The following is a 19517-nucleotide window of genomic DNA, read 5'->3' on the forward strand; positions in this document are numbered from 1 at the left end:
CTTGGAAGGATTTTCATAAATTGCCTTTTAAGTCTTGGTGGAAAAGAGTATGCTTGAATCATATAGTAAATGTAGCATGTTCGATGTCTACCAAGATAAAATTAATAAAACTATTTTTTGGCTTCCCCTATCTATATAATAATGTATATTTCTCAAAATTATATTTTCTACTCACCAGGAATTTATAGAAAATTGTACATGCATTTATTACATAGCAATATGTTTAGGCGTATATACTTCGCCATGAGAATGTTCTCATATATATTATTAATTGCTTGTAACCATTGATGTAATGCCTAAGTTATTGACATGCATTCTTGACCATATTCCACAAGTGGTATCAAGGAGCCCAGAATAAACACGTGTGGATCGGAGTAAAGTATCCGTACTTGAGTTACAATACATGAAAGAGTACCATAAATGATTTAATATTTTAAGCTTGAAATGTATTTTAAAGTTTGCTGAAAGATCACACATATTGATGACAACTTTGACAAAGATTTAGGCCCTCATTACAACTTCGGTGGAAAATGGTTGGTTATTTACCACACATGGTAACTACCATTACCACATGGTGAGATATTTACCATGCACAGTACACACCTTGTATATGATGTTATACCTTGAAAATAAGGCATAACATGCAGAATCATTTTTGGAGCATGTTTATCCATGCCTTTTCCACCAATACATTTTGGCAGGTCTAACCTGCCAGAATGCATAAGAGAAAACTATGAGGGTGTGTTAATTATCACATAACGAGCAATTCAAATCCCTGTGCAAACCGTTGCCTGTACGGGAATTCAGCATGTAACCTGCAATTTAGGCCGCAAGGTTTGGAAGGTTCATTACTTTAATATAAATGACATATCCACAAATGAACCAAATATTTTATACAAATGCGATGATGTTGAAAAGTGTCAACTCTAAGTTAAATACAACGCTATCATGAGCTGAACAGCAGTTTGATGAATGCAAAGAAACCCTTTTTGTAACTAAAATGAAACTGCAGGTTTACAAATTACGAATTATTAAAACTCCCGGACAATAGCGCTTTCGTGCCTTCCCTTAATCAATCAGTCCTCGTGTCCATGCCTCTCTTAAGAAGGTGTCGCTTAATTTCCCTTCCCCCTATTAATTCTCTATGGAGTGAATGTTGCTGAGCAGTATTTCATATCCACGCTGTACAGAACACACACAGAAATCCATTTAAGAAGGCAAGTAAATGTATCCAACACTGACTGCTTCCTTGTTTGTTCTGTGCGAGGCTGGTGGCCTTGCAATGTTACTCACTGCACATTGCTATAAGGACAGCAGAATGGAAGATTACTTTCCGTTGTTTCTGTAATTTGTATTAGCTCGACTAATGTCAACCTCCTGTTAAAATAATATAGTGATCTCACGCACGCTGTTACCTATTGTCACCATTCAAAGCATTCGTTCTCTAGGCCCCTTGTCTTGCACAAATGCACTCTAAAGAGTTAGTGCATCTCATGTTTGTCCTATGATTATGCCTGATTGTTATGTACCATGTTTCTATCAACGACGTGGAATTCAGCCAGTTATCATAAGAACACAGGATACAATTATTAGGTGTCAGCAAGTTGAACTCCCTAATGATTTGTGGTTTAACAAGTGGGCCTACTGTCAATTAATACTGCGCTAATGGCCTGCAACAATGCTAATGTAACAATAGTGGGGGAGGAGGGCATTTTATTAACTCTATTGCTAAACAAGCATCTAGTGGCTGAAAATGGTTGTACAAGATAAAGATACATATGCCCTCATCCAAAAATCATTTTTATAATAAACTATTCAAACAAATACAAATGACTTAAAAAGTAAAAAGATATAGAAGGGAAAGAAAGAATCTGTGGTAGAGTAGAGCATTAGCCCGATGGTCCTGGCACTGAATTGCATTTCTTTGTAGCCAGGTGTGCACATCTGATTAGGTGTGACTCACAGTACAGAAGAGCCAATGGCTGCTGTGGACTGACCCATTACCCCATGTTGAACGCTGTGGTGGGTAGAGGCAAAATGTGAATGACAGCTGAACAGATCAGTTGTTGACGAGGAGTGACCTGCAACCTCTCTATGTATTTATATTGGATATTTATTTATTGATATCTTTTATTGCATGAAGCTGATGAGACACCTAAAGCTGTCTCCAAGCCATACCTAAAAACAATGTTGTGTCATTTTTACCATTTTTTAATATACTGGTAGATATATGTTTCAGTATGTAAATGTGCCTCCCACTTATCAACGACCAAAAAAAATAATGATTTTATACATCACAGAATCAAACTTGCCTTGGTTAAATTTTCCCCTCCTTTTCTTGGGTGGGGTATCTGTAAAAGAAAGAAAAATAAACCTAATTTGCGGTTAAATAAAATGATATGTTCAGTTGGAATAAGAAGACGACATTCTTTGCAACTGATTGTTAACAATTATTTATAAATCTGTGTCAATATTCTTTTTCCTAAGGAAACAAGAAGGTGAAGAGGAATTAACTCCACAAGAATATAGATTTATAATTTAAGGGCACAAGAGTGCTACATACACAACAAAACATAAGTCCATAAGACTGACCTGAGTTACCTATGCCCATGTGTGGAATTCCTCTTTCTCAATGCCCAGGATAGTCAAGGACAACACCAATTTTCATTTTTTAATACATCCATTGGACATGTAGATCCTGACCCTTTGGCTGCCAATTTACAATGTGAAATATGTCTGTAGGAAAGGGGAGTGTCTGCTGCTCGGGGAAGACATGCATCCATGTGTGTACGTTGCTCAGAGTTCCCTTCATTGCATTCAAATATATGCAGAAGAATGAAAGCAAGATTGGTGATTGTTCTCAATATAAAATGTACCCAAATAATATATGCAATTTTAAAAAAAGGACAAAAGTCGCAGGGGGTTTTGCTAAACTATTGATCAATCAGAAACATTTTACCCAGTGGTGCAAAGATCTCTGATGGTGGATTAGTTGTCATAGTTTAGACAAATAACAATTGTTTTGACTAATTACAGAAGTTGCGTAAATCTAAAGTACACACTGAAAAGCCCTTAACAATTCGTGTTGAAATCCCCAGCGTTCCCAGCACTTAGGCAGAAGGTTTTACCTTTGGTCATAGGTCTGACTGATGCGACTCAGTCAAGCTCTTGCAGCCTTAATTATTCTACATGTGATGTGCATGTCTCCAAGTACCAGGACAGCTTGGTTCCCAGCTTTACAACTTCCAACACCCCCAAGGCATTCACAACTGCAAACATGCACTCATGCAGATTTTCCACATATTGAGAAATATGCATGAGTAAATTATGTGAAAATAAACTTTGGTGCATGGAATGTTTTTTCCTTTCCCACATCAAATAACAGTTATTCCTTTCCCTTCCCGTCCTGAAAAGGCACGTTCAAACGGTAACAAATGTCTGTTTCCATATCATCAGCCTATCTGCAAATTGTTTATTAATATCCACATACATGCACATACACATTTTTTGCATGACCACCTCTTCCCTCCACCTCTGGAATGCCCTTGATTTATTACAATGTAAAATCAAACATGCTGGCAGAGTTTGCACCATCGTACACATTATGAACGGAATATTTCACAATTACTGATTGAAGGTTGAAGATGTGGATTTTAGGACCACAAATTGCTTTATTTAGGACCTAAGGTGTTCAGATAACTTTCTGAATTTGGCCCACTGTTGCAATGTATTTATCTTAAAAAAGGGTTGAAAATGCATTCAATTTGCTATGAAGCAGAACACAAACCTTTTACAACACACTTTTCTTGACACTCTGCCAGTGTTTCGAAATTGTTTTCGTTGCCGTCACATCCTCCATATTCGAATGTTTCACACTGGAGGGAACGGATGTTAAAATAGAATTTTTCCAATATTGCTTTGCAGGGGCCACTGTCTCTCTTATAACCGCAGAAGGAATGTCCAGGTCTCAAAGGCTGCAGGTCGGGTTCTGCAATAAATGAAAAATACTCAAGTTATTTTTTACATCAAGCTCCATGCAGTTTGAATAAGCACCAGATATGGCTACAGCAGTGGTCTTCAAACCTGTTTGAGTAGAGTCATCAGTGAGTAGTAACCAAACAAATGGCTTGCCCTACACCCCCAGGAGATCTAACCTGCTGATAAGTTTTAGCTGAATGTTGAGCAGCCTATGATAGCAGAACAAACATGATATTCAGTGGTGCATGTTGCGGCACCTCCTCTTCAGACATTACATGCAGTGGGCCTGATTCTCAAAGGCAGCGGCATAACATGGGCCCCTGCAGCCCCTACTGTGCAGGGGGCCCGATCTCCAGGGGGCCCCCGCAACACAGTACTCTGGCCTGAGAGCTCCTGGTTGAGTCTGGAGGGGGGCCCTCCATGTACTTTGCAGGGGCCCCCCTCAAGTTTCGCTACGACACAGCTCAAAGGGCCTCCGCACTCGTGGTGGAGGCCCCGCACTCGTGAGGGAGTCTCTGCACTCAGGGCGGAATCCTCGCAATAACAATTCACATTGCAGAGACTCCCCCACGACTGCAGGGCCTCTGCCACGAGTGCGAGGCCAGTGCCTAATTTGTAAAGAAGCATTGGCATAACCAATAGGTCTCGCCTTTGGGACCTCATAAGTGTTTAGCCATGCAACAGTTGATGTTGTTGCACCAAGGATATTGTGCTGCATAATAATACTTATAAGGTCACAAAGGCGAGATCTATTGGCTATGCCAATGCTTGTTGTTCATATACTACTGAAAACCTCATAAAACTTTATGAAAAAAAGAAAGGGGGAATCAGTATAGAGAAAACCAGTCCTTCACTACTAACAATCACCAACAATAGGTATTCGACAATGTTTCTTTGAGGAGGTCTGCTTTGGGTAGGGAACTATAGTGTGATATTCACTGGATGGCCCTTTCCTTTTAAGGTACCAATGCATCATCTGTAAAACCATTCAGATTAAGAAAACCCCAACTACCTAGCCGACAAACATATACCGCTTTGCAATAATAGTGAAACCTATTGTTAAAAACAAGAGCTGGCAAAGCTAATCAGTTTTATCTTTTGGGTTTTGCAGATGTTGTTCATAATTGGCAAAAAGATAATTATTGCTGATCACTGGCAAAAAAAAGCAACTCAAAAAAATCCAGTACGATGGAACCAGGTGTCATTGCACTCTTTCATGGAACACAAAAACACAACCTTCTGCCAGGGTGCGAGTGGAGTATGGTTCCAGTACACTGAAATAGCCCGCTCCTTATCCCACGGACAAGGCCAAGCTCAAGCTGATACTAGTTTTGTCAACAACTAACACGTAACGTTCAAGTACCGTGGGGAGGAAGTATATTAGGGTTGGAATTCCTCTCCACTCCAGTGCAGAAATGACACAGTGGTTTATAACCCTACCACCACCACAAAGCACTACAATTACCAGCCGATTTCAGTTGATCTTTTGGAGCATTGTACAGTGTTTGACGCAGTTTTCTCTATATGGAGGCATCGCATAAAGAGATGTGATCCAAACATGGTGCAGCAAACTGGTGGATGTGCACTAACACGTGCTGGGTAGAAGTGTGAGAACAAAGGCCACTGCACATGGAAGTACAAACTTTTTTTTTATCCTATCCTGTGGTCTAGATCACTCCTAAATTTCTCACTTGAACTAAGAAGATTGGTGATGTGCCTAGATCTGATGGATCATTTACTGAGGAGCGAGAGTCGAGATCTGACGATTTTAAAGCTTCAGTATGTTGTGAGTTTTAAAGTTATGGATGAAGGAGATAATGAAGACAGCTAGTAGGCTACAGTAAATATCGAACAGACGACGGATAATGTTGATGCCTTGAGGGACACCAGCTGTGTAGGAATATGGTACTTCCAAACCAAAAGGGAGGAAGTGCACGACCAGGACTGGAGGCAGGAAACAATAAAAACTCACCCACTGACTACCCGGAAGTGAACAGCTGGAAAAACACGGACAGCCAAAACATGCAGATCTTTGTTATTGAGTGGTGAGAAAGAAATACTAAAGTGCACGACCAGGACTGGAGGCAGGAAACAATTAAAACAAGTGCGGCCGCAAATTACAACAAGCATTGGCCGCGCGGAATGCATAGATAGGGGCTGTGTGCGAAAGCACTTAATGAGCCATGACGGCTCTGAAAGGCAGATGGCGGCTGCACACGTTCATGCGCACATGCATGCAAGCTTTAGGCCAGGAAAAACTTGTGGGTAGCACTTTTTTTACCCCCTACTAAAAGTCGAGCAAGCAGCGCATGCGCTGCTCTAGGCACGACCTAAAAAAAAAGTGCCGGGCTGTTGTCAGGAGGCAGCTTGCACCAACCCACTTTTCCTGTAAGCTCCGCCTAAAGCAGAACTCCAGTGCCTACTAAAAATGAATGAGTCTGCGCTCCAATAACTTTGGGTCGAGTTTGCGCTATGAGAGCCGGTGTTCAGGATTAAATGCCAGTTCTGAGCCCCTCAAAGTTAGACACTGGCGGAGGCCCTTTGTGAATCAGGCTCTGTGTTTCCATCAGTGTATACAGAACAGGCAGCAGCAGCAGTTCAAGCTTGCCTCACACACAAAGAACAGGCACAGCATGAGTAGTAGGGGCACAGCTTGTATTAGTGCTGCATGCACAGATGCGCCAGCGCCCAAAGATGTGAGGGGCCGACTGCACCCCAATTTCGGTTGTCCAACTTCTTAACTAGGTGAAGGGGGCCCATGTTCCTGTCTGTATTAGGACCAGATCACCTTTGCTAAACTAATAAGCACAGGCTTTCCAACAAGCATAGAACAGATACAACAGAGTTAGGAACAGTGCAAGCTTCCCTCACATACAAAACAGGTGCAACTTCGTCAGCAAATATTCAAGCCTACCCTACAGAATATAATGGCAGAGAAAGACAAGCATGAGAGCAGGTGGGCCGATCAGGGACAAAGACCTGAAACGGGGCACTTCTGCCCCTGACAATATGTGCCTGAGAGAGGGTGGAACAGGGACCCACTCTGGGGTGTTCCTACCCCAGACAGCAAATGTAGATGGGGACAGGGGTCTGCTAAGGACGTTGCTTCTGGGTCCTAATGCCGGTGTCTTTGTCACCTCCCAGAAGTCCACCATCATTCCCCTGCGCCACTTCACAGGCATTCAAGCCCCAGAAGACTTCCACTATCTGGGGATCCTTTAGCCGGTGCTCATTCACTCTCAGTCCAGGGACGTAATACATGCCCACGCATCCCCCGCAGTGCGGGGGGCCCTCAAGCTCAAGGGGGCCCCCTCAGCACTGCACTTCTGCCTGAGAGCTCCTAATAGAGTCCGGAGGGGGCCCCTCCACGTACCTGGCAGGGGCGCCCCTCAATTAGTGTTACGCCACTGGCTCAGTCCACTGCTAAACGGACTGTGCTTAATTTACGCAAGTAGTGGCCACCAGCGCTCATCACTGAGGACTGGGAAATATTTGTCATTATTAGACCTTGACCATGAGTAAGAGAGAGAAAGGTGTGAAAGAAAGAGAAAGATCGGAAAACAATACCAAAGGTAGAAGGCAGGAATGAAACAAACCAGCAGTAGTGAGATAAAGAGACGAGAAAAGTAGGATGGCAGAAAAAAGAGGCATGAGGGGGAATCCAAAGTAGGCAGCCTTGGTATTTGGTAACCTGGCTATTTAGCAGCACTGACGAGGGGCTTGTAAGAAAAGCTAATTTTCACAAATTAGACATGGAGTGTGACCTCAGCTTGCCAAGGATTCTCTGCAGCCCATTGTTGACCTTCATATTATTTCAACCATACCTCACAGACCATGTTATGGCACTCACAGATCGTCAGCCAGCCTGAAATACCCCTGTTTAAACCTATGATATGCCTAGCTAGATCTTAATCAACCATATGCTAGTCTTCCCCCCTCCCTTGGAGACGCGCTGCCAGTCTTAAGACCTCTCACCAGTCCCTCAGGCTGTCTTTCAGACCTATTCTGGGGGCGCAAAGACAACACTTTGCCTGTGCTTTCAGTCTGTCAGTGCCCATCTGTGGGCCTTCGAGTTTTCAAAAACATCCTTAAATTGCCTTCAACCAATCATATGTAATCCCCTGTGGGTCATCAAAGGCCTCGGAGTCTTTTATCTGGTCCCAAGAGACCATGCATAGCCTTACCTTGAGAAGGCTTGGGCTGTCCTCAGCCGCCGCTCACAGATCCTCAGCTGGCCTTCACAGAGCATTATTGACAGACTACAGGGGCTGTCCAACTACCCTGAACCAGGTACAGTAAGTTATTCCACCAAAAAGACGGTTCAGGTGAAAAGGAACACAGTTAACACTTAAACAATACATATTAGAGTGAAAAAACTAAATAAAGAAGAAGAAGCCTATATACACACATTGACAGATTATCAAAATCAGTTATAATTTATTCTATAAATATTTTTCATAAAAAATTCAAAAAAGAATCATAGCGCTCAAAGAAGAGTTGGCAAATACAAAAGCAAACATTCCACATGCCAAACTAGTGGCTAACAGACAAACATTATCAATACAAATAGGAACAACAAAAACAAAATGATGTGTCCTTAATGAATTATGGCCACAAAAAGCGTCGACTGCGTTTCAACCACATGGAAACTACGCGGTCATCTTCAGGACAGATAATTTTTGAGCGTACAATTCCTTGTTCTACAGCCGGCCAATCAAAAATGATTTAGCATGAAGGTCGAAATTCCACTCCAACAACTGCAGGTTTACAACCATCCAATGTTTAGGATCCAAATATATTCACTAAAAAACTTCAGTGGCAGGAACTCAATACTGCGCTTTTAATTGCTCGTGTCGGTCTGCTCCATAAACCAGCGGCCAAAGATACGAGCCGGCATCCGCACATCCATCAGTTGGTGCTCACACCCTGCTTGCCGAAGTGGCCCTGAGATCGCTTTAACTGGCTGTTAGCACTAATATCCAACACAGAAGAGCATCTCATCTGGCCTGCGGACTCTTTTAGCTATCCTTTAGAGTCTGTTAGGCTCCCCCTTTGAGGCCTAAGATTTTCAGCCCCACTTTCTGCCACCCAGAGCTATTTACTCTACAGTAGGCGCCATACCCCTCCATGACTACCTATAGTCCATTCACTGCCCCTGTAGCCCTTCCAACGACCTGCTCTCATCGCTTGAGCCCAAAGTGTCCCCACATGCCTACATTCAGCAAGGCATTGCACTTGCAAATCTCCTGCTCTCGGGGTCCCACCTTTTCTTCGAGCAACATCTGTACTGTATGCCCTACCAAAGGGAAAGAGACGTCTCTTTGTAGTAAACTTTTTCACATACACACAGTTGTACTCCTCATTCTTACATGTAGCTTGTTTCCAGTTTCGCAGATTAGTAGCAATGTTACCATGCCTTCTATGCAGCACTGAGTGTTATCTGCTGATTACAGGTTCAAATCCCAGCCAGATGGCTCAGTTGGTTCATGTGCCGCTGCACACGAGATATGAAGTTTCAATCCTGGTAAATGGTTCAATGAGTTTTGTGGTTACTGTAAAACCTATGTGATCTTGGTATCTCTTTGAATTTTTGCAGGTCAAATAAAAAATGTTGTTCTTCAGATGTTGATTAAATTTAGGTAGCAATATTAAGTGTCAAATAAATTCAGTTGGTAGTGTGCTATGCAAACAATAATCATAACTTGATTTGTATAGAGACGACGTTTGACGTTTCTAAGCACTGTATACCGGATGTTACTACTACCCAAGTAATGGAACCCGACAGTCCTTGTAGGGATGGAAGGCTGAGCCTCCTTGTTATGATTCCAACTCGTGCCTTTCAGGTACTCACTGGTTTCAAAAATAACAAATTTCACTGAGCTATCCTGAGGCATTATTTATTTAATTATATCTTTACAATGATATACACGTATTTACCCTGCATACATGCGTGCACACACACACACATGCACACACACGTGCACACACACACACGCTCACTGCCTATCTTACTTTAAAATCTCTCAGTCTAATCTATGCAGTTGTGAAATGACTGGGATCCTTTAAACAAGTGGCCCTTACTCAAGACTTGACCTCACACTCTTGTGCTCAGCACAGCCTGGTTCTCTTCGTCCTCCCCACCACTGTCTTACCGCCAAGACACTGCATGCTCCACCTCGATAGTACCGACTAGACTACTGGAGGGCACCTTGATCCATTAGGGATCCCTAAGTGCAGACTCACAAGGATCCTCCTTGTCCCAATGTCTCACTCTGGTTAGTAACAAAAACAAAACAACTCAACTGCTGAGGCTGGCAACCCTGTATCTCTCAACTGGCAGCAAAAAGAACTGATCGATGGTGTCCTGATTACAGAACCAATCAACGCTCCTAGTCAAATTTCCTGGGAGATTGCAACCTCCAGAGGCATAAAGATGAAGACACCCACACATCCCTCTACAGAGCTTTCCTAATCGACAACCACCTACTAGAGCACTGCACCACCCTCCCCCCCGACCTACAGTAAGGGGGCTTTTCCAGGAGGGGGTAAACACCGCCCTAATGTTCATAAAGAAAGGCTACATATGATTCTCACACCTCTTAAATTGTGTGTAAACAAATCACTTCTTTAACTTTTTCAAAATCTTACCCTTAAACGCCTTCCCCAGGCCAATCTAGAGAACAAAATGGTAAAATGCAGAGACCGTAAACACACTGAAACAAACATTGACAAAGCTTACAGGTCTCGCTTTAATGTGCTAATGTAAGTTCAAGAAAATAACGCTACGGCCCTGCCAGTTTCCGCGGCGACTAATTGTGTAAAGAACTCTGATCTTGAAATAGAGGAAGAAAATCTGTCTGTTTCAGTCTGTATAGTAGCACAGGAATTATTTCCAATTTTCAACCCTGAAAAAAAAGGGCAACACGATGATGATCAAGTAATAACAGAAAAAAGCTGCAACATAGAAGTGACAAAGGGAAAAAAAGGAAACCTGTGCGCAAATACAGGAAGAGACAAAGGCGGATAATCTTCCAAAATTCTATCGTTCTAATTGATAATGAAGAGAACGCCATTGACTCTAACCACAAAATTGGCAAGTGAATCCCGCCATCCATATTATGGTCCAGAGATCAACTGTAATACTCTGCCTATGACTGTGGAAGATTTGCCTCAGAGGGGTGGACATGGTCTGACTGCCCCTCCTATGGTAGAGACAGGGAGCATTATTCCGGTCGAAATGGGGGCTCTCAACCCTTTGGCTCCTTCTTTTGCTCCTATGGATGGGGTCGGTGTAGGCCCACTCCGCTGTTCCCAGGCAAAAATATCAATGTCTTATGTGGACACTTTGGTTTTGGACTTTTTCCCTTTATTTGATGTGAATTTGCCCTTAAATAGATCATGGTTGCTTAAATGTTTCAGTGACTTGGAAAGTCTTCACCTCATTCAATCAAGTGATATTGAGTTAGTTTCTTTGTTAGGTGGAGATAGTGTAACAAGTATAAGAGTCAAATTTTATTCCAAAATTATTGTAAATTTGATATTACAGCAAGCGGAGAATTTCCAATGTAGAGGTATAGATGTTTTGCCTATTTTTAGTTCTGGTAATTCCTCTTCCCCCCACGGGATGACCCAAAAGGGTGATAAGCTAGATGGGGCTTCTTCTCCGTTTAAAGATCTAAAGATTTGGGTCTCTAAGGGGAAACGTTCGGTCTCTCAGGCACTGCCTCCTCCACTAATCCAGAACTCTTCGCCATCAGAGGACAATCATCGGTGGAATTGGTTGCATAGTGCCCTTGCAACTAAGAGCACCGATAACTCCAAATTATTCCATCATCTTTAATAATCAATTGAAAATTATTTCCTGGAATGCAGCTGGGATACATAGTAGTCCAGAGAAGCTTGATTTTTTATTCTCGCTGGGAGCAAATGTGATCTGCATCCAAGAAACATGGTGCACTGATAATATCTATGTAGGGAAGAATTACTATGTGTTGGAAGCACCGGCTGCCCCATCCAGGAAAGGTCATGCTAAAGGGGGAATTGCTTGCTTGTTAACTAACAAACTGCGTTGGAGATTCTCCCATTATATTGATTCAAGTAATCTTTTTCAAGCTATAACAATAGCAAATCTCCCCAGCTCTCCAAATAAGTCTGATGTCGTAATTATTAATGTGTATATCCCTCATGAAGAGCGTTATATTATTTTATTGAAGCATGTATTTCAGTATATCGGACAGATTAAAAATGTTTCTTCTCCACCCGAAGTTATCCTAGTTGGAGATTTGAACTGCAAAATTTCTAATGCTAGTATAAATCTATTTAGAAATAAACCCAAAGAAGAGGCTCACTTTATTCCACAATCCCTCTTTCCAGACAAAATAATAACTAATAAAAGAGGGAAGATTCTGCTGGAGGAATTATCGGCAGTTGAGGGGCTCATTTTAAATGGGAGATTCCCCTCTGATGTGCCCGCGAAATTCACTCATAGGTCACCTTTTAGTGCCTCTATTCTTGACTATGTGATCTCAGATTATGACATTTTTCCATGTGTCCAGGATCTTATGATAGCCCCTACATCCTTAAGTGATCATAGCATAATCACCATAACTCTTTCTTTAAAACCTCCACCCACTGAGTCTTGGTCTCTCAATAACAATGATGTTACCTTCCATGGATCTTCGGGTAGATGTTTTTGGAACCCAACTGCCATTAGAGGTGTGCATGATATTTTATGCAAAACTATATTAGAACTAAATGATTGGTATGGTTCCGAAATTGCTAACTTTGAAAAATTAATAAGGAAGATCACTCTAGATGTAAAAAAGGTTAGTGGTTCAGGGAAAAAGGTATTTTTTCCTAGTGCATTGCGCATCCTGAATAAGGAAATAAATAAATTAGTGCGAGTGCAATTCTTAGGTAGATCAGGTGAACTAGCTAAAGAAATAGCGAGGCTAAAAAGAAGGAAAACCAGATTAAAAGCGAGACTGAAAAAGGAGAAGGAAGACTCAGTATAGATAAACTTGCGGGAGGCAGTTGCACATGGCAAAGCTAGAGATTTTTGGTCCATAGTTGGGAAGGGATGCGGCACTAGAACGAGCCCTCTTCCCATCCCTATTTCTGAAGAGGTATGGTCCTCTTATATCCGGAAGCTGTATGCAGGGAACGTAACATCGGCTGTAGATAGTGACCCTGACTTAACATCTGAGGGTCCGATTAATTATCCTACAGAGAAAACAATAGAAATGGCCATAAAGAACATGCGCTCGTCTGGCGCAATGGGACCTGACGAACTCCCTATGACGGTTCTGAAGCAGGATCCATTACTATGGAGTAAGATTCTTTGCCCATTGTTTAAATCCTGCTTTGATACTAAAAAGGTCCCCGCCTCTTGGAGGGGAAGTATATTGGTCCCTATTTTTAAGAAGGGAGCTAGGGATAGCCCCATGAACTACCGTCTGATTGCTCTCCTCGACTCAGTTGGAAAGGTTTTTCGCTAAATGTATTTTAATTTTACTTGACAATTGGATCGAGGAGAATAATATTCTACCATTTGAACAAACTGGATTCCGTAGGGGTCACGGTACATTAGACAATCTCACCACCCTACATGTGATTACTGATAAATATACACATGTGAGAGGGGGGGTGGTGTTCGCTGCGTTTATCGATTTCTCCACGGCGTTCGATAAAGTTGATCGTCGAACGCTGTGGAGAAAGTTAGCAGCCCTTGGTTTACCATTATATCTATTGGATCTTTTGCGTGTTCTCCATACGGAAACATGGTGTAGTGTTCTCCAAGGGGGCGAAAGGGAACTTTCGCATAGAATTCCATCTTTGAACGGCCTTAAACAAGGCTGTCTTCTGGCCCCACTATTGTTCTCCCTATACACTGTAGACCTTCCTGCTTCCTTGACAACTTGTGTGGGTATAGCTCCGGTGGTAGGGGGGACCCCTATCTCTTGTCTTATGTATGCCGATGATATTCTTGTTTTAGATTTAACTCCCAAAGGTCTCGCTAATCGGCTGCAAGCTCTACATGTTTTCGCTGATTCCCATTGCATGAAGATTAATACATCTAAAAGTAAAATTATGTGTATTGCCGGGAAAAAGAAGTGCCGTTCTGAAAACTTTGGATGGTTTATTGGTGGCCAGAAATTAGAGGTTGTTAAATCCTATACCTTTTTGGGTAAAATAATTGCGGCCAATTTGAGTGAGAGGCCCCATATCGAGCATAGTTCACGTAAAGCCCTCGCGCATGGCAAAGGTTTAAATTCCCTCTATCTTGCCACTGGAAAGAGACACTTCGCCTGTTTACTTGAGGTGTATAGGGCAAAGATTCCTCCTACGATATTATATGGCATAGAACTTATAGAGCTGAAGCACTGGGATTTTTGTAATAAAATTGAAGGGAAACTCTTAAGATCCCTATCTACCCTTAACACCTCGTGTTCTTTGGCCGCATGTAGGCTTGATTTCGGTCTCAGGAGCAGCTGGGTTCAGGGACTATGTGCCCTGGTAAGATGGGTGGTTTGCTTGGCTAGAGCCGAATCAGGGTCGATGAGAGCCCTCCTTAAAAATGAATTGCTGGGCAACTTTAAAGAGTTCTCACGATTAGTAAGGAACTTTAGAAGAGCTGTGTCACTTTTAAAGCTAGATGAAAGTGTTTTATTCCTTCACTCATCGACACAGCTAAAACTCCTGCTAAAACAGGCATCGTGGGAACTATGTTTTCAAACAGATAAGAATACAATACAAGAAAAAGGGGGTTGTGACCTCCTCCTTAATTCTTATTCTATGAAGTTGGCCCAACCTTATGCCACATGGAATATGCCACATGGTGTTCGTAGATTATGGTTTCTTTTACGATATGATCTATTGCCCCTAAATTTACTTTTATCCAAATGGTATGGAACCTCTTCTATGTGCAATTTTTGTAACTTGAGTATTCAGGATTGTATGCATGTCTTGCTGATTTGTCCTGCACTTCGCCCATTGCGGTTTAAATGGTTAAGACCAATATGTCTCCAACTGGGTATTTCTGATGTGAATATTTTTTTGCAATTTCTATACTGTCCTCCAAATGAAATGTTTTGCTTCCACATTTGTAACTTTTTTAAAGGTTTTTTAGCTATTTATTAAGGAGTTTGGAGAGGTCTGACATTGTTTTCTCTTGTCTATTTGTCAATGGATGCAATTAGTTTCGTATGTGTGATTGTATTCCTTTTTTTGTTTCTTTTTCTCTTCTGTCTGTAATTTGTATTGTGAATTTTATGTGGCCCTTATCAAGAGCCAAAACATAATAAAAATAAATTGAATTAAATTGAATTGCTAATGTAAGCAAACCCAAGCATGCACAAACATGCAGAAACTGCTTGTGCCGTCTCTGTGGAGCCTGTCTCTTTCTATGTCCCCATCTCTGTGTGTGTTGTTTTATTCCCCAGTCATCGAAAATTGTGGTTTTGAATTTCCTAAGCTTCCAGTGTTGGTAACATGCCTTTCAACACCACAAACTCGAGGAATACCAACAAACATTGGATAAACATGTAAACACATGATCACCAAACTGCTGTTCATATGTGTTGCATGTACAAATGCTGTTCATCACATTAAAACCTACCCTTCTGGTTTTGCAAGTGATCAAAAAAAGGTGCAAATAGGATTGCTTTCTGTTTACAGCGCATTTAAAAGATTAAGAATTCAAAGTGACAAACAGATGAGTAGGTACACATTTCAAAGGAGAAAAGTGCCTCAATTATTCCAATCAAAGCACTTATTACCAAGCGGATAGTACACCAAACAGCCAAACACATGAGGTAAGAAATGAATAATACTCGGGGTGGAGCCAAAGCCCATTTCATATATATTTTTTAACACAATATGTAACAATTTGTCGTGTAAAGATCTGCTCTGTCACTCCAGAGATAAAAAGAGCACAAGCATAAGAGACAGGCCTAGTGGCTTTGCCACAGCTAGTTTCTAAATATTATGATAACTGTAGAATCATCTCCTTCTAGCCTTATAATTTCAATCGGTGTGGCTGGATTCCCTTGAACTTCCCTGATCTCAAGTAGCATTAGCTTGTTCCTTCTTAGTGTGACACCTTTTTAGAAAGAATTGACAACATATGCCTAACAAAATATAGTCATATCTGCGTTTGTTTCTACAAGGACTTCTTGGCATCTGACCGTGCCATGGTTTATAGAGAAGTGTGTTTTTGACCTGCCAGTACAGCAAGAAGGCAGGTTCTGATTTGTTTGGCTCTGTCATAGGATCAGTCAGTTGTTGGAGTACTTGTGGAAGGCAGATGACTAAGAAACAAAGGGTCTTCTGTAAGCATGTGGGGAATGTTTTGACCAGTAGGTCATTCGGTATAGCTTTTTCCGGTAATTATTCCATCTTCAGTATTCCATGCAGCTCTATGCACAATAGCTTTTTCTTATTTTTTATGGGAGACTGACTGGAACTGAGGGTGAAGTCACTCATACAACTGGCAGTATGTATAGAGTGCTTGTAAATATTTATCTGGGTAACACCTGCATTCTGATTTATCTGTTCACAGTGGAGCAAAGGGCAAGAGGAAGGAATCAGGCAGCAGTGGATCAGTAAGTGAGGCAAAATGGCAAGGTGCTATTCAATGTTCACTGGCAGACGGGGAATAGAAGATTATGAAATTGGCAACTGATGTACAGCACAATCAGGAAATCAGCTTTTATAGGTGCCACGTGTGATTTTAGCACGTCAAAATACTGTCATGCTGCAGCTAGCCATGCAGAATGGAGGCAGAAGGGTAAGGTGGGGGCGGATGTACTACTTTCATTGGTACACCAGGGATGTACAATTTGTACACCAATTGGTGTGCAAAGGGGAATGCAATTTGCAAATCAGTCAATGTACTTACAGCGATGGCTGAGGACAGGCAAAGTCACATTGCAGATTGTACATTTGCATGGGGGTTGAAAATGATCTACCTGGTGAATATTAATTAGTAAGATTGCAATTTACAACTCTTGTAATTGGCTGAAAATGCACGGATGGAGACCTGTAAGGCATTCAAGGCCAAAAGGTAACATATCCCACGTGGACAGCTTCCCCTTTACAAATTAGATTCCACCTGCTTTGAGGGGTGTATGTATCTGATTAATGGTTTGCGGTGACAACTGCGGTCACAAATCACTGATACATCCCTTTCCAAATTGCAGCCCCTTCCTATTTGCGATGCGAGCCAAGTTCACAAAAGTTTTTTGTGAGTCGAAAGACTGTTGAGACTCACGAATGGGCTTTCATAAACAGCAAAAGGGTATTTTCAGGCCCTTTGATAGGCCATTGGCTGGTAATGGTAATGGGTGTTTGGTATAGCAGCATGGATCCAGGCATGAGGTTAGGAAAGTCATGTTCCTTCTTTGACTCACAGACTTCTGAGTGTGGTAACACCATTGATGTAGCACTTAATGAAGGACAATTTAACAGGTTGACATCATCGCACCTACATTAGCTACCTGGCGTGCCAGGTAACTACCACATTGCACTTGCAAAATGTACAGAAGTCACTGGCTTGAACGATGATAGATCGCCCAAAAAGCCAGGATGGACTCGCCATTTAGTATAGACTAGCTAGTTAAAGCTGCTGTGAGAGCTGCTGGTCAGACCAAACACACTTTGATTCTAACGTGGTCCTCCTATATCTTGTTCTCATGAAGGAATTCCACCATAAATGTCTCTCACACAAGGACAAAAAAACTGAAAGCTGGTCATCAACTCGCAGGATATGAGTAGACATTATCCAAAAGAAGTAACCTACCAAGAATACTATTCTAGCGATAGATCTTTCAGGTGAAAGTCCATTACTTTTCAGTAGTATTATTTTCGCTAGACTGAATACAACTAATAAAGCTTCAGGTGCAGTAGATGTTGAGAGGAGTTGGACGTGGAACTGATGATCCAATTCTGTACTAAACTGATTCTAATTAGACTTGCTAAGTAGTGTAAGAATTGGAATCCGTATTGGGATGTATGATGTTACAACGCATGCTTTTACCACGCATGCTGTTACAACGCAGTTTTTACAACGCAAACATTTACAACGCATAGCGCTTTGGGGTGCTGGATAGTGAATAGTTTAATTTACTATTCCAACTCCAGTCCCCGTGGACACTAGGAAAGGTGTTGGATAGTAAATTAATTCTATTCCCTATCCTAGAGCGCCCCCCAGCGCAATGCGTTGTAATGGTTTACGTTGAAAAACCTGCGTTGTAAAAGCACTGCGTTGTAAAAGTTTAGTTGTAAAGGATGTTTCCCTCCGTATTGCCACAGATGCTCTGGTCAGCTTCACAATAGCTGGAGACCACAAAGGAACAATGCATTATGAGAAACAATTGCTGAAAAGGGTTTAGTGCCATACATGCTTAGCTTTGTTTAATGAGTGCCCAGAGTGAATTTAAGCCAAGTGCAGTGCAAAGACCTCTGTGACTGATACAAATTCTTGCCAGACAACCCATTAGATGAGGTGATATATGGCAAAATCCAGCCAATGATGTGGCTGAATATGTGGCTGGAGTTGAAACCAGACCGCGAAACAGCACCGGTGGAGCCTATCGCCAATGGAGGAACAACTGGTGATAACTGCCATTTAAGGGAAGCTAATGACCAAGTGCCAAAAGTGGAGCAGGCAGTTCACCCAGGATCCATTGGGGAAGGCCCGACAAGACATGAAAAATAATGTAATCTCTGCTACTCACAATACTTAAGTAGGATATCCTTTTTTGACCCTGCCTTGCTGTTCATAACATCCTTACCTCCGATGATTGTAAACCCATAACTATATTTTAACTACCATCACCTCTCAGCGCCTTACCTTGATCTCACTGTTGTATCTTTCCCTAACTGTACTACTGAGTTTTATTTTGATGGTTCTTGCCCCGGAATAATGATGGAAAGCTAGTGACTGGAAACACTGTGGGGACCTTACATAAAACCGTAGAAAGTTGATGTTTTTCCCAAGTACATTCTGTCCCGGTTACTCAATGTAATACCCTAACTCAAGACGGTGGTCTAGCTAGAAATAAGTGGTACCCTTTATATTGGTTCAAATTATGAATTTGGAACTGCTCATGATTTCAAGTAACTATGGATACAGAGGAGTTTTCTCACCTCTGCCATAACCCCATAAAGAATGGTTTGCTTGATGCTCTTCAACTTCCGAGGGAGGTAGCAATAGCCAAGCATGACGCTAACCAATCTACCCCAGGATAAGATGTTCTATGGAATTGCCTTTGCTGATAGTACTGCTAAAAATGCTGCTTTGTTTCCCAATTCCAAAGCCACATTTTGTCACTTAATGTAACCATCTAAACATCATGCCCAACTTACAAGTTTAAAGAAAGGGCTCTTTTTGCATGATCACACCTCCCTCCCCTGCCCCAACATTTGTGGGCTGATGCTGCTGGTCATTTGACTTTGAAATGCACTGGGCCATGCTGACCAGACACCAGTGCATTTGCTCTGACTCCTAAAAACATATGTGCAATTGGCTAATACCTGAT

General features: G+C 41.9%; 1 protein-coding gene across 3 annotated transcripts in view; it reads right to left on the reverse strand.

Moving 5' to 3' along the window:
• The window catches only part of TFPI (tissue factor pathway inhibitor), a 366688-nt gene that overhangs the window by 267354 nt on the left and 79817 nt on the right, over positions 1-19517 (reverse strand). For all 3 annotated transcript variants that reach the window (XM_078680482.1, XM_078680483.1, XM_078680485.1), the window contains exons 3-4: positions 3788-3988; positions 2313-2351 (exon numbers count right to left, since the gene is read on the reverse strand). In XM_078680482.1, the coding sequence (XP_078536608.1) occupies positions 2313-2351; positions 3788-3988 (240 nt within the window). The remainder of the gene's footprint in view (positions 1-2312; positions 2352-3787; positions 3989-19517) is intronic.

This window comes from Lissotriton helveticus, chromosome 3_1 (genome assembly GCF_964261635.1).
Source record: "Lissotriton helveticus chromosome 3_1, aLisHel1.1, whole genome shotgun sequence".
Taxonomy (NCBI): domain Eukaryota; kingdom Metazoa; phylum Chordata; class Amphibia; order Caudata; family Salamandridae; genus Lissotriton; species Lissotriton helveticus.